Source organism: Chiloscyllium plagiosum, unplaced genomic scaffold (genome assembly GCF_037043375.1).
Source record: "Chiloscyllium plagiosum isolate Xiang-an unplaced genomic scaffold, Cpla_swu_hap1 HiC_scaffold_45, whole genome shotgun sequence".
In the NCBI taxonomy this organism is placed as follows: Eukaryota; Metazoa; Chordata; class Chondrichthyes; order Orectolobiformes; family Hemiscylliidae; genus Chiloscyllium; species Chiloscyllium plagiosum.
The window spans coordinates 22,923,953-22,935,889 of NW_028270183.1; the positions used below are offsets into that span (position 1 = coordinate 22,923,953).

The window sequence follows — 11,937 nt, forward strand, 5'->3', positions numbered from 1 at the left end:
TGATCAAATTCCTGAGAAGTGGCAGGTGGAGTTTATTTTGGATAAATGAGAGAATTTGCATTTTGGTAACACAAACCAGGGCAGGACTTATACAATTAATGGTAGTGCTCTGGGTAGTGATGTAGAACAGAGTCCTCTGGGTTCAGGTATGTAATTCTTTGGAATTTGCATCATAGGTAGACAGGGTGTATAAGAAGCATGTCTGCCTCCATTGCTCAAACCTTTTAAGTATAGGTGTTGGAATGTCATGATGAGGTTGTACAGGGTGTTGGTGAGCCCTCTTCCGGAGTACCATGTCCACTTCTGGTCTCCCAGGCAGGAGAGGGTTCAGAAAAGATTTATCAGGATGTTGGCAGGAATGCAGGGTTTGAGTTATAAAAGTAGTCTGGGACTTGTTCACTGGTGTATAGGAAGTTGAGGTTTATAAGGGGGATAGATAAAGTGAAAACAAAGGTATTTTCGCTAGGTTGGAGAGGTTCGAAACTAGGGGACATATTTTTAAAGTGAGTGGAGAAAGCTTTAAAGACATGAGGGCAGTTTGTTTTTACACAGTGGTTCATGTGTGGAATGAACTGCCAGAGGAAGTGATGGATGTCGTTGCAGGTGCGGCATTTAAAAGTACATCAATAGGCAAGATTTGATGGGGAATGGGCTATACACAGGCATGTAGGATTAGTTTGGTTTGGGAACATGGCCAGCATTGACTAGTTGGGCCAAAAGGTCTGTCTCTATGCTGTATGACTGAGTCTCTCATCTGTGGAGAGACATTATTTTATAAAGTACCATGTTGGTTCTGTCTCTCCACAAATGCATATGGGTTTTGTACTGAAGAGACTGGCACTGGAGGTTGGTCACACATTATCCCTGACCTGTTCTGACTCCCCGTCGTACACCGGAGCCCCAGAAGAAGCAAATAACACTCTCAGCAGACTCCATTCCAAATTGAATAACCCTATGACTTCCAAAGCCAATTAGTTATTTAAAATTGCAATAGTCAATGTTTTACTGCACAAGTGTGGCAATTGGTTTCTGCACAGCACCATCCGTCCCCATGACAGCATGGTAATGATCAGCTTACCCTGGTTTTAGTTGAGTTGTTTAGTAGCTCACCCACCTGGCTTAATCTGAGTCAGAAAGGTGCAGCTTCCGTCCTGTGACGGAGACGTGATCCAGGCTCATGGAGCTGGTGACGTATTGGGAAGCATTACATTGACCAAAGCGCAGATAAAGTGCTAATCTTACCTCTCACCTGGGGTTTTGCTAGGGTGCTTTAGAACAAGGACAGGAACAGGTCCTTTGGCCCACAGTGTTGTGCTGAAAATGACGCAAAGTTAAACTAAACCCTTTTTCCTGCCCATGGTCCATATCTCTCCATTCCTTGCTTATTTGTGTTCTTATTAAAAAGGCTTATTAAATGTCCCTATCATATCTGCCCCTGTCACCACCACAGGCTCCTACCACTCTGTTTTAAAAAAAAAACACTTGCCCCTGACATTTCGTTTGAACTTTCCCCTCTTAAATGCACGTCCCTTAGTTTTTCAACTCTGGGGGAAAGCTATTCTGACTGTCAACCCTATCTATGCCGCTCATAATTTTATAAGCTTCTATCAGGTCTCCCCTCAGCTTCTGTCACTCCAGAGAAGAAAACCCTAGACTTTCTAACCTCTCCTTATAGTTCATACCCTCTAATTCAGGCAGCATCCTGGTGAGTGGTGTTCCACAGGGCTCTGTCCTTGGGCCTCTACTATTTGTAATTTTTATTAATGACTTGGATGAGGGGATTGAAGGATGGGTCAGTAAGTTTGCAGACGACACAAAGTTAGAGGTGTCGTTGACAATATAGAGGGCTGTTGTAGGCTGCAGCGGGACATTGACAGGATGCAGAGATGGGCTGAGAGGTGGCAGATGGAGTTCAACCTGGATAAATGCGAGGTGATGCATTTTGGAAGGTCGAATTTGAAAGCTGAGTACAGGATTAAGGATAGGATTCTTGGCAGTGTGGAGGAACAGAGGGATCTTGGTGTGCAGGTACATAAATCCCTTAAAGTGGCCACCCAAGTGGACAGAGTTGTTAAGAAAGCATATGGTGTTTTGGCTTTCATTAACTGCGGGATTGAGTTTCAGAATCGTGAGATCTTGTTGCAGCTCCATAAAACTTTGGTTAGACCGCACTTGGAATACTGCGTCCAGTTCTGGTCGCCCTATTATAGGAAAGATGTGGATGCTTTGGAGAGGGTTCAGAGGAGGTTTACCAGGATGCTGCCTGGACTGAGGTAAGGTGGGGGAAGGGGAAATGAGGGGAGAGAGAGGAAAGTGAAGTTGAAACCATGACCAGATCAACCACAATCTTATCAAATGACCTACTCCTGCTCCAAAGTTTGATGTTCTAATCAGACCTCTCAAACATCTTGCAGCCTCCTCCGTTTTCCTCCCCCTTCCCTTGGCCGCCTCCTTGCAACCCAAAGCAGCCTCTGACCTTCCCAAACCACCCTACAATAGCCCCACCTGTTTTGACTGACTCGCCAGCATCTGCAGTCCTCACTTTCTCCAGGTAGGAGTGTCAGAGTCATAAAGTGTGGTGCTGGAAAAGCACAGCAGGTCAGGCAGCATCTGAGGAACAGGAGAGTCAACGTTTTGTGCAAAGCCCTTCATCAGGAATGTGGAAGGGGACTCAGATTAAAAAGGGGAGTAGGGATAGGGCTAGGGGTAGGTAGGTGGGGCGGCAGTAGCTGGATGCAGGTGGGAGGTGATTGTGATGGCTCGGTGGGGAGGTTGCAGAGGAGAGATGGTAAGGAAGATAGGACGGGTCAAGAGAGCGATGCTGAATTGGAGGGTTAGATCTGGGATGAGGTGGGGGGATGGAGGATTTGGAAACTGGTGAAGTCAATTTTTGATGCCTTTTGGTTGTAGGATCCTGAGGCATTCTTCCTCCCATTGGCAGATGGCTTTGATTTGAAGATGGAAGCGGCCTGTGTCCTTGGGGCAGTTGAAGTGGTTGGCCACAGGGTGGTGGGGTTGTACTCCTTCCTGGGACCAGCAGATGGAACTCCGCGTGGCCCTGTCCAGCGGCAGCTCTATGACCTCAGTCTGTCTCGTATACGCAGACACCTCTCCATAAATTCCCAGATTCCACTCTGTAAACTTCTAGACTGTTTGGTACCCTGCAAGCTCTCCGTTCCCCACTCCAGCTCTAGCGCCTCCAGGAACCTCAGTTCCCAGCCTCCAAATAAAGACACTGACACACCTAATGACTTCTGTGATGCCTTTCCTCAGTGCGCCTCCAGTTGCAGACTGTTCCTCTCTGATTTGCTGTTAATAGGCTCAGCAGCAAGTTCAGGAGCAAAGCAGCTTGTGACTCCTCACTGCTTCTTCCATTCGACCTACAAGGGTAGTGTTTCTTTGGTGTGTGAATTTTCCCAAGCAGTTTGGTGCTTGCAGGAGCCAATTCCCTGTAATTGGCTGGATTTTAATTCCACTTTAAGTCTGTTGTGGTGCTATTTAAAGAATCAATTGAAATATTATCCTTGTCTTGTAATGTTCTATATTGCTATGTCAGAAAATGGATTCGTGGCTTGGTTGATGCCCCCCTGAGAGCTCTAAACTACCTGCCCTTCAAAACTGAAATGCCCCCTCTCCCAGAAAGCACATTTGTTGCGAGAATGACTTCGAAAGAGTGTATACTTTTTCAAAGAATAATGCAAAGTAAACAGTCCCGGCAGTGCCATTTCCAACAACCTTGGACACGATTTAATGGTTCCCAGTGCTTGAGTCAAAATCTCTGAGAACTCACTGGACCCCAAAGGCACAAGTTGGTGTAGTGCAAAAACATACTCCAAAGTATGGAACAGAGAGACCTAAGGGTTCAGGTACACAATTCTTTTGAAGTTTGCGTCATGTGTAGACAGGGTGGTTAAGGCAAAAGTGAGGACTGCAGATGCTGGGAACCAGAGTTTAGATCACAGTGGTGCTGGAAAAGAATACAATAGGTGAATGGGGGTGGGGATGGAGGTGATAGGTCAGAGGGGAGGGGGGAGCGGATAGGTGGGAAGGGAGATTGGCAGGTAGGACAGGTCATGAGGATAGTGCTGAGCTGGAAGGTTGGAACTGAGGTAAGGTGGGGGGGGTGGGGGGGGAGGGAAATGAGGAAACTGGTGAAGTCCACGTTGATGCCCTGGGGTTGAAGTGTTCCGAGGCGGAAGATGAGGCGTTCACTGCCTCACAGCGCCAGGGACCCGGATTCGATTCCAGCCCCTGGCGACTGTCTGTGTGGAGTTTGCACATTCTCCCTGTGTCTGCGTGGGTTTCCTCCGGGTGCTCCGGTTTCTTCCACAATCCAAAGATGCGCAGCTTAGGTGGATTTGCTAAATTGCCCATAGTGTTCAGGGGTGTGTAGGTTAAGTGCATTAGACAAGGGTAAATATAGGATAATAGGGTAGGGGAATGGGTCTGGATGGATTCCTCTTCGGAGGGACAATGTGGACTTGTTGGGCCAAAGGGCCTGTTTCCACACTTTAGGGATTCTATGATTCCAGAGGAAGTGGTGGATGCAGGTACAGTTATAATGTTTAAATGACATTTAGATAAGTACGTGAATAAGAAATGCTTGGAGGGATATGGATCAAATGCAGTCAGGTGGGACTCGATTAATTTGGGAACATGATCAGCACAGGCTGGTTGGAGTTGAAGGGTCTGTTTCTGTGCTATATGACTGTACACAGTCTAGGGATTTGGAAGGCTGCCTTTGGAATTAAAAGGTTGGGTTTGAGAGTGGGATTAAATGGTGCTGAAGTGCCACAGCGGAAGAAGAAGGGCTCCCCCAGCAGTATTGTTCGCTTCGTGACATCCGTGCTTTGTTTTTAGTAGCAATTGCATCTTTAAATAATTCCATCTCAAGGTGTGGTGCTGCTGGCTGGGCAGCATTTATTGCTCATCCCTAATCATCCCTGATAAAGTGGTGAACTGCCTCCTTGAACTGTTCAAACAAGTATCAAGTAAGCTGGGTATCAGAAGGAGATTGTTACATGTTTCTGATTCCAACCGGACCAACTGGCTGAAAATTCTGTCTCCCCAATATACCCAGCTGCCCAGTGAAATACGAACCCTTGTTTCCAAAGATTCCTTGTCCCCTGGTTTCGTCCCATGACGTTAACTGTGCACCACCATTCCCCACAAATATGCTGAGCATGCAGTACAGAGAGATAAGTCAAGCCACCAGATCTGGTGGTTTATCCTCCACACATGCTGTCTCCAGTCATACTTTATCTTACCTTATCCATGTAAACCTCTAATTCTTCCTGTCTCTTTGTCTCGTCAGACTTCCCCGTGAGCACTCTATTCCTCCCTATGGTAGCAAGTTCCTCGCTGCCTCCGATTGCTGGGTAGATTAGATTACTTACTTACTTACAGTGTGGAAACAGGCCCTTCGGCCCAACAAATCCGTAACGACCCTCGGAAGTGCAACTCACCCACACCCATTCCCCTACATTTACCCCTTCATCTAACACGATGGACAATTTAACATGGCCAATTCACCTAACCTGCACATCTTTGGACTTTGGGAGGAAACCCACGCAGACAGGGGAAGGATGTGCAAACTCCACACAGACAGTTGCCCGAGGTGGGAATTGAACCTGGGTCTCTGGCGCTGTGAGGCAGCAGTGCTAACCACTGCCACTGTGCTGCCCCTAAATTAAATTCCTTTTGACTTCCCCATTGAAATTATTAATGACTGTCTTTACAATTATGGCCTCTACTTCTGGTTTCCCCGACAAGTGAAATAATGTCCTACCCTCAATCTTAAGCTGCTTCTCTCCATCATAAGGTCAGAAGTGGGCACATTCTCTAATTATTGCACAATGTTTGGCACCATTTGCGATTCCTCAAATGCTGAAACAGTACGTGTCAAAATGCAACAAGATCTAGACTTGGGGCTGACAAGTGGCAAGTAACATTAGCACCACATAAATGCCAGGCAATGACTCTCTCAATAAGAAACCATCTCACCATCACCCTTGACATTCAGTGGCCTTGCCATCAGCAAGTCCTCCACTAGCAACACCCTGGAGATTATCACTGACCAGAAACTGAACCAGAATAGCCGCATAAATACAGTGGTTGCAAGAACAGATCAGATGAAAATTCTATCTCCCCAGTATATCCAGTGAATAACTCACCTCTTGACTTCCCCAAGTCTGTCCATCATACAAGGTGTATGTCAGGAGTGTGAAACAATACCCCCCCATTTGTCTAGATGAATGCAGCTCTAATAACACTCAAGAACTTGATACCATCCAGAACAAAGCAGCCCACTTGATTGTCAACACATCCACAAAAGTGTACACGCCCCCCCTCCATCATCAATGCTCGATAGAGCAGAATGTGCCATCTACAAGATGGAGAAACTTACCAAGTTCCTTAAGCATATCTTCCAAGCACATGACCACTACCATCTAGAAGGACAAGTGGTAATACATACATGGGGATTGTCACTACTTGCAAGTTCCCTCCAAATCACTCAATATCCTGACTTGGAAATATATTGCTGTTCCTCAGTGTCAAAGAGTCAAAATCCTCCTCCTCAACAGCATTGTGAATTTGCCTACAATTCATAGACCGCAGTGGTGCAAGAAAGCAGCTCACCACCACCTTCTCAAGGGCAATGAGGGATGAGCAACAAATATTGGCTCAGCAGCAATGCCCATTTGCCACGATGAATAAAAAAGAATTACGTGTTGTTTACCTCATTGTTGTTTGTGTGTGCATATTTCAAAAAGTACTTCATTGGCTCTGAAGCATTTTGGGAAATGCTGAGGGTGTGAAAGGTGGATTATAATAGCTCTTTTCATTCATTCAGTCATATATACGTGCGTGCACATAATCTTGGTATAATCACATCGGACGATGGTGAGACCACACTTGCAGTAGTGTGCAGTTTTGGTCTCGATCACATTCGGAAAATTCACTAAATTGGTTCCTGGAATTAGAGCTTGGCTTATGATGAGGGGTTAAATAGCCACATCTGATATCTTCTGGACCTCAGTAGTATGATCTCATTAAACTGTACAAGATTTTGAAAAGCTTGTTGTGAGTTTGTTTCCCCCTGTCTTAGGAGCCTGGGACTTGGGGACACAGCCTCAGGAAATGGGGCCAATTATTTAGGGCTGAAATTAGAAAACATTTCCTCACTCGGAGAGTTATGAATCTTTGGAACTTTCTCACCCCAGAAACAAAATGGAACACCTTAACCTTTTTGCATACTGACTGTCTTTTGAAGCTTACACATTTGTAAACAGCGAGAAATAATTTTTCTGATTTAGTGTCATAGAGATCTAAAGCATGGAAAAAGGCCCTTCGGCCCAACTTCCCCATACTGCCCAGTTCTCACAATTTAAACTAGTCCTATATGCCTATGTTTGATCCATTTCCCTCTATACCTATCCCATCCATGTACCTATCTAAATGACAAAATGTTACTCTCCTCCACCACTACCTCTGGCAGCCCGTTCCAGACATTCACCACCTTTTGTGTGAAAAAAATTGCTCCTCTGGACTTTTTTTGCATCTCTCCCCTCTCACCTTAAACCCATCCCCTCTAGTTTTAGACTCCCCGGCCATGGGGAAAAGCTGTTAGCTATCTACATTATCTATGCTGCTCATGATTTTACAGACCTCCAGAAGGTCACCCCTCAGTCTCCTACACTCCAGTGAAAAAAATGTCCCAGCCTATCAAACCTCTCCTTAGAACTCAAACTTTCCAGTCCAGGTAGCATCTTAGTAAATCTTTTCTGCACTCTTTGTAGTTTAATAATTTCTATATTAGGGCGACTAGAACTGCAACCCGTAGTCCAAATACAACCTCACCAATGTCATGTACAGCTGCAATAAGACACCCCAACCGCTATACTCAGTGCTCTGACCGATGAAAGCTAACATGCCAAAAACCTTCTTCACCACCTTGTATACCTGTGACTGTACTTTCAAGGAGCTATAAACCTGTACTCCTTGACGTCTGTTCTATAACACTCCCCAGGCCCTATCATTGACTGTGTAATTTATTTTGTGTGCTTACTCTTCTGTTGAGTATATTCAAGGCAGGGTCAAAGTTTTTGATCTCCTAGGGATCTGAGGGAGAAGGCAAAGGAGGTGGGGAGAGTGGAGTTGAGGCGGAGGTTCAACCATATTGAATTGCAGAACAGACTAGAAGGAGCTACATAGCATACTTCTCTTTATAGCTGAGATAGCCTGAGCTGCTTTTAGAGAGCTCGATTTCCAAATATCATGCACATATTGACTGATCTATGATGTATGTCTCTGCCCAGATCCTTCGCTGTCCAAAGACTGCAGTTCCACCAACGCAGACAATTGCTTGGACACTATGCTGCTAGACCAGACTCCTGCAGTCAATCCAAACCCGAAACATGAAACAGTGGAGAATGTGGTAGATTTAAGCACTGACCCCAGAGACTCGGGTAAGTTTTAAAAACTCCACTCTGACAATGAATTAGCAGCTGTAGATGCTGGGATATTTGAAATAAAAACAAAGTGCTGGAGAAATTCAGCAAAACTGGCAGTATCCATAGGGAGAGAAGCAGGGTTAATGTTTCGAGTCTGATATGACTTTTTGGAATGTGTTTTTTCCGTGGTCAGTATTTCGTTTTCTGGATATTGTTAGCCAACATTGCAGCGCAGAAAGTCACAGGCAACTCTTGCCATCTTGAGGCTGGAAGAATATGCTCATGATCGGAGATAATTTTAGAAAATATTGCAACGTGGCTGCGATCTGTGAGGATAAATGGAAAGGATGTTCAAAGTGTGACCTGAACACTGTTTATTTAGGCTTTTTGTAAATAAACCAAGAGCTGAAATTCATTTCTAGAGAGTTAGAGTTGAAAAGCAGAGAGATTATATTGAACTTGCAACCTTGGTTAATCTATGTTTGGGGTATAACAAGGATATAGAAGCACACAAGAGGAAGTATATAAGATTTACAAGGTTGGTGCCAGAACTGAGAAACAACACTTATACTTATTTGGAATACATGAACAAACTGAAGCAGTTTTCTACAGAAAAGAAAAGTTGAAGTTGTTAAGGAGGGTTTTTTTGGGGAACACATAAGAGAAAATGCTACTATCTTGGGGTAATCCAAACTTGAGGGTTTAAGGTAATAACCCCAATTGTGAATTCCAGGAGAAAATCTTTCCCAGTTTGAGTGACAATAATGTGAACCAAGATGACATTGTTAAGACAAATGTTTTTAATGAGAAGCTAGATAAACACATTAGAGAGCAAGGAATGTGGGATAAATTGATGCAGTTTGCTAAAGAAGGGTGGCTGGAGGCTCATGTCAAATATCAATGGTTTGTGGATTGAAACTGCAGGTTTTACATTATAATAATTACCAGCATGGTGAGGTCATTGTCCAAAGAGAAAGAAAGGAAAGACTTTAATTTATATAGCACCTTTTCAAAGATGTCGACGACCACTTCACAGACAATCCTGTACTTTCGAGGTGCAGTCATTATTGTGTTGTAGGAAAAATGGTAGCAAATTTGTGCACAGCTAGCACCCACCAACAGCAATGTGATTTGACTTGATAATCTGTTTCTTTGGTGTTTATTAAAGGATAAATATTTGGCCATCATGCCAGGTAGAACTCACCTGCTCCTCTTCAAAGTAGTGCCACAGGATCTTTTACCTCTACCTCATAAGGTAGACAGATTTTCTCATCCAAAAGACAACGCCTCCACATTGGGCCACTCCATCCATACTGGACTAGAATCAATCTGGATTTTTGTGCATGAGTCCTGATGTGGAATAGAACCTATGACCTTTTGATTTGGGTTTTACTAAAAGAACCAAAGCTGCGAAACTAAAGCTGCCTTAGCCAAAGACTAACCCAGGTTTATATGTTCAACTTGCATTTCAGATGGAATGTGAGGTTGATTGGCTCGTGAGAAAAAAATCCCACAATGTTATCTCCAGACTTCAAAGCATTAAGCAAGGCTGATTTTTTCCCCCCACTGCATTCCATTCTTCCCTGGATTTTATAGCATTTCCTGAAATTAAACTTTGTCCATTGCAAGTCAGAAGCTGCACATTCTTCATTGCTGGACTCTCTGATTAACAGCTTAGTTTTAATCCTCTGTTCTTTGGAATTGATGTATCAAGGTATGAAATTACCTCTTGTATTGTTCTTAAAACATAGAGGTCTACCTCTTTGCACCAATTTAAGGTCTTAAAAGAGCGGCATGAAACTTTTTCTAGAAGTAGCCTCATGCATTATGCTTCACAAAGCATGTTGTTCCTACCACATTGCTGATTTATTATAAATGATAACAGGAAGGATTGGAATGGAATTTAGAAGAATGAGGGAGGAATGGATAAGGTAGAAGCAGGGAGGTTGCTTCCACTGGCAGGTGAAGCTTATTGTCATGTGTACTCAAGTACAGGAGTACAGTGAAAAGTTAGAGGTTGTGGGTTTGGATAGTGCCATCAAAGTTTCACTTAGGCCAGACTGGATAAAAACTGCAGATTTCTTTCCTTAAAAGATATTTAGTAAACCAGATGAATTTTTACCACAATTGACAGTGGTTTCATGGTCATTATTAATGAGCTTTCAATTCCAGATTTTTAAAGTGAATTAAGTTTAATTTCCACCAGCTACTGTGGTAAGATTGGATCCCATGTTCCCTAGAGCTTTAGTCTGGGCTTCTGGATTACTCATCATGTTACACAACACCACCATCCCCTGCGAAATCTTTTGGATAAGCCCTTGAACTGAATCTAATGTGCCTGTGTAGGTGCACATAAAAATTTCAAGTGATACTGCTCAAAGAAGAGTATTTTCCAAGATTCCTGCCAATATTGCTCTCTCATTCCTTTTGTCAAAGGTTCAGATCCACTGGCCAGCCATTTCATTGATCTTTGTGGAACCTTGCCAGCTGCTGTGAGGAATCTGAAGTGCTATAATGCAGGCAGTCCAGAGAAGGTTCACTAAGCTGATCCCAGATACGTGGAAAGGTTAACATAGAATTCCTATAGTGTGCAAGCAGGTCCATCAAGTCTGCACCAACTCTCTGAAAAGCATCCCACCCAGACCCACCCCCTACCCTATCCCTGTAACCCTGCATATCCTATGGCTAATCCACCTAACTTGGACATCTTTGGACTGTGGGAGGAAACTGGAGCACATGGAAGAAACCCATGTAGAGACGAGGAGAATATGCAAACTCCACACAGGACAATTGCCCAAGGCTGGAACCGAGTCTGGGTCCCTGGCGCTGTGAGGCAACAGTGCTAACCACTGAACTAAAGTGCTGCCCAGGCTGAGTAGGTTGGGCCTGTATTCACTGAAATTTAAAATGAATGAGAGGTGATCATATATACACACTCTCTCTCGCGCGCTCGCTCTCCTCGCGCACTCTCACGCACTCTCACGCACTCTCACGCTCTCTCTCTCCCGCGCTCGCTCTCACACACACTCTCTCTCACACACTCTCTCTCTCTCACACTGTTTTAAAAAATTCTCAAGGTCAAGGACCAGGCTCGCAGGAAAGTAGTCTGACACAGAACAAACAGCCAAGAGGCGAGTCTGCTAGAATATAAGTGTTTATTCCCCGCAGTGTCGCCACAACCAGTCTCGTACTTACAACGGGTCTGGTTATACTCACTCTACGTGTTACCGGAACTGGGAGCCGTCAGTTCTCGTAGAGCGGTTGCCAACAACCCACGCTGGCGGTTAAACGCAACCCGGAGCAGACTCTACCGAACTGGAGACTTTTTTCAGCTGATATACTCCTTTTCCAGATATAAAACATTCATGTGAACAGCAGAGCAAGGCTAAAAAACACATTCCATTCTGGTTACATACAGATAGGAAGATTCACACGGGAAGGTGTATAATAAGATTCACACGGGACTAAGCGACACCTTCCATTT

General features: G+C 44.4%; 1 protein-coding gene across 4 annotated transcripts in view; it reads left to right on the forward strand.

Moving 5' to 3' along the window:
- The window catches only part of LOC148136410 (sterile alpha motif domain-containing protein 1-like), a 65,277-nt gene that overhangs the window by 34,852 nt on the left and 18,488 nt on the right, over positions 1-11,937 (forward strand). For 3 of the 4 annotated variants that reach the window (XM_087983237.1, XM_087983238.1, XM_087983235.1), the window contains exon 5: positions 8,319-8,468. The exons of the other annotated variant lie outside the window; for it this stretch is intronic. In XM_087983237.1, coding sequence (XP_087839363.1) covers positions 8,319-8,468 — 150 coding nt within the window. The remainder of the gene's footprint in view (positions 1-8,318; positions 8,469-11,937) is intronic. 4 annotated transcript variants of the gene reach the window in all.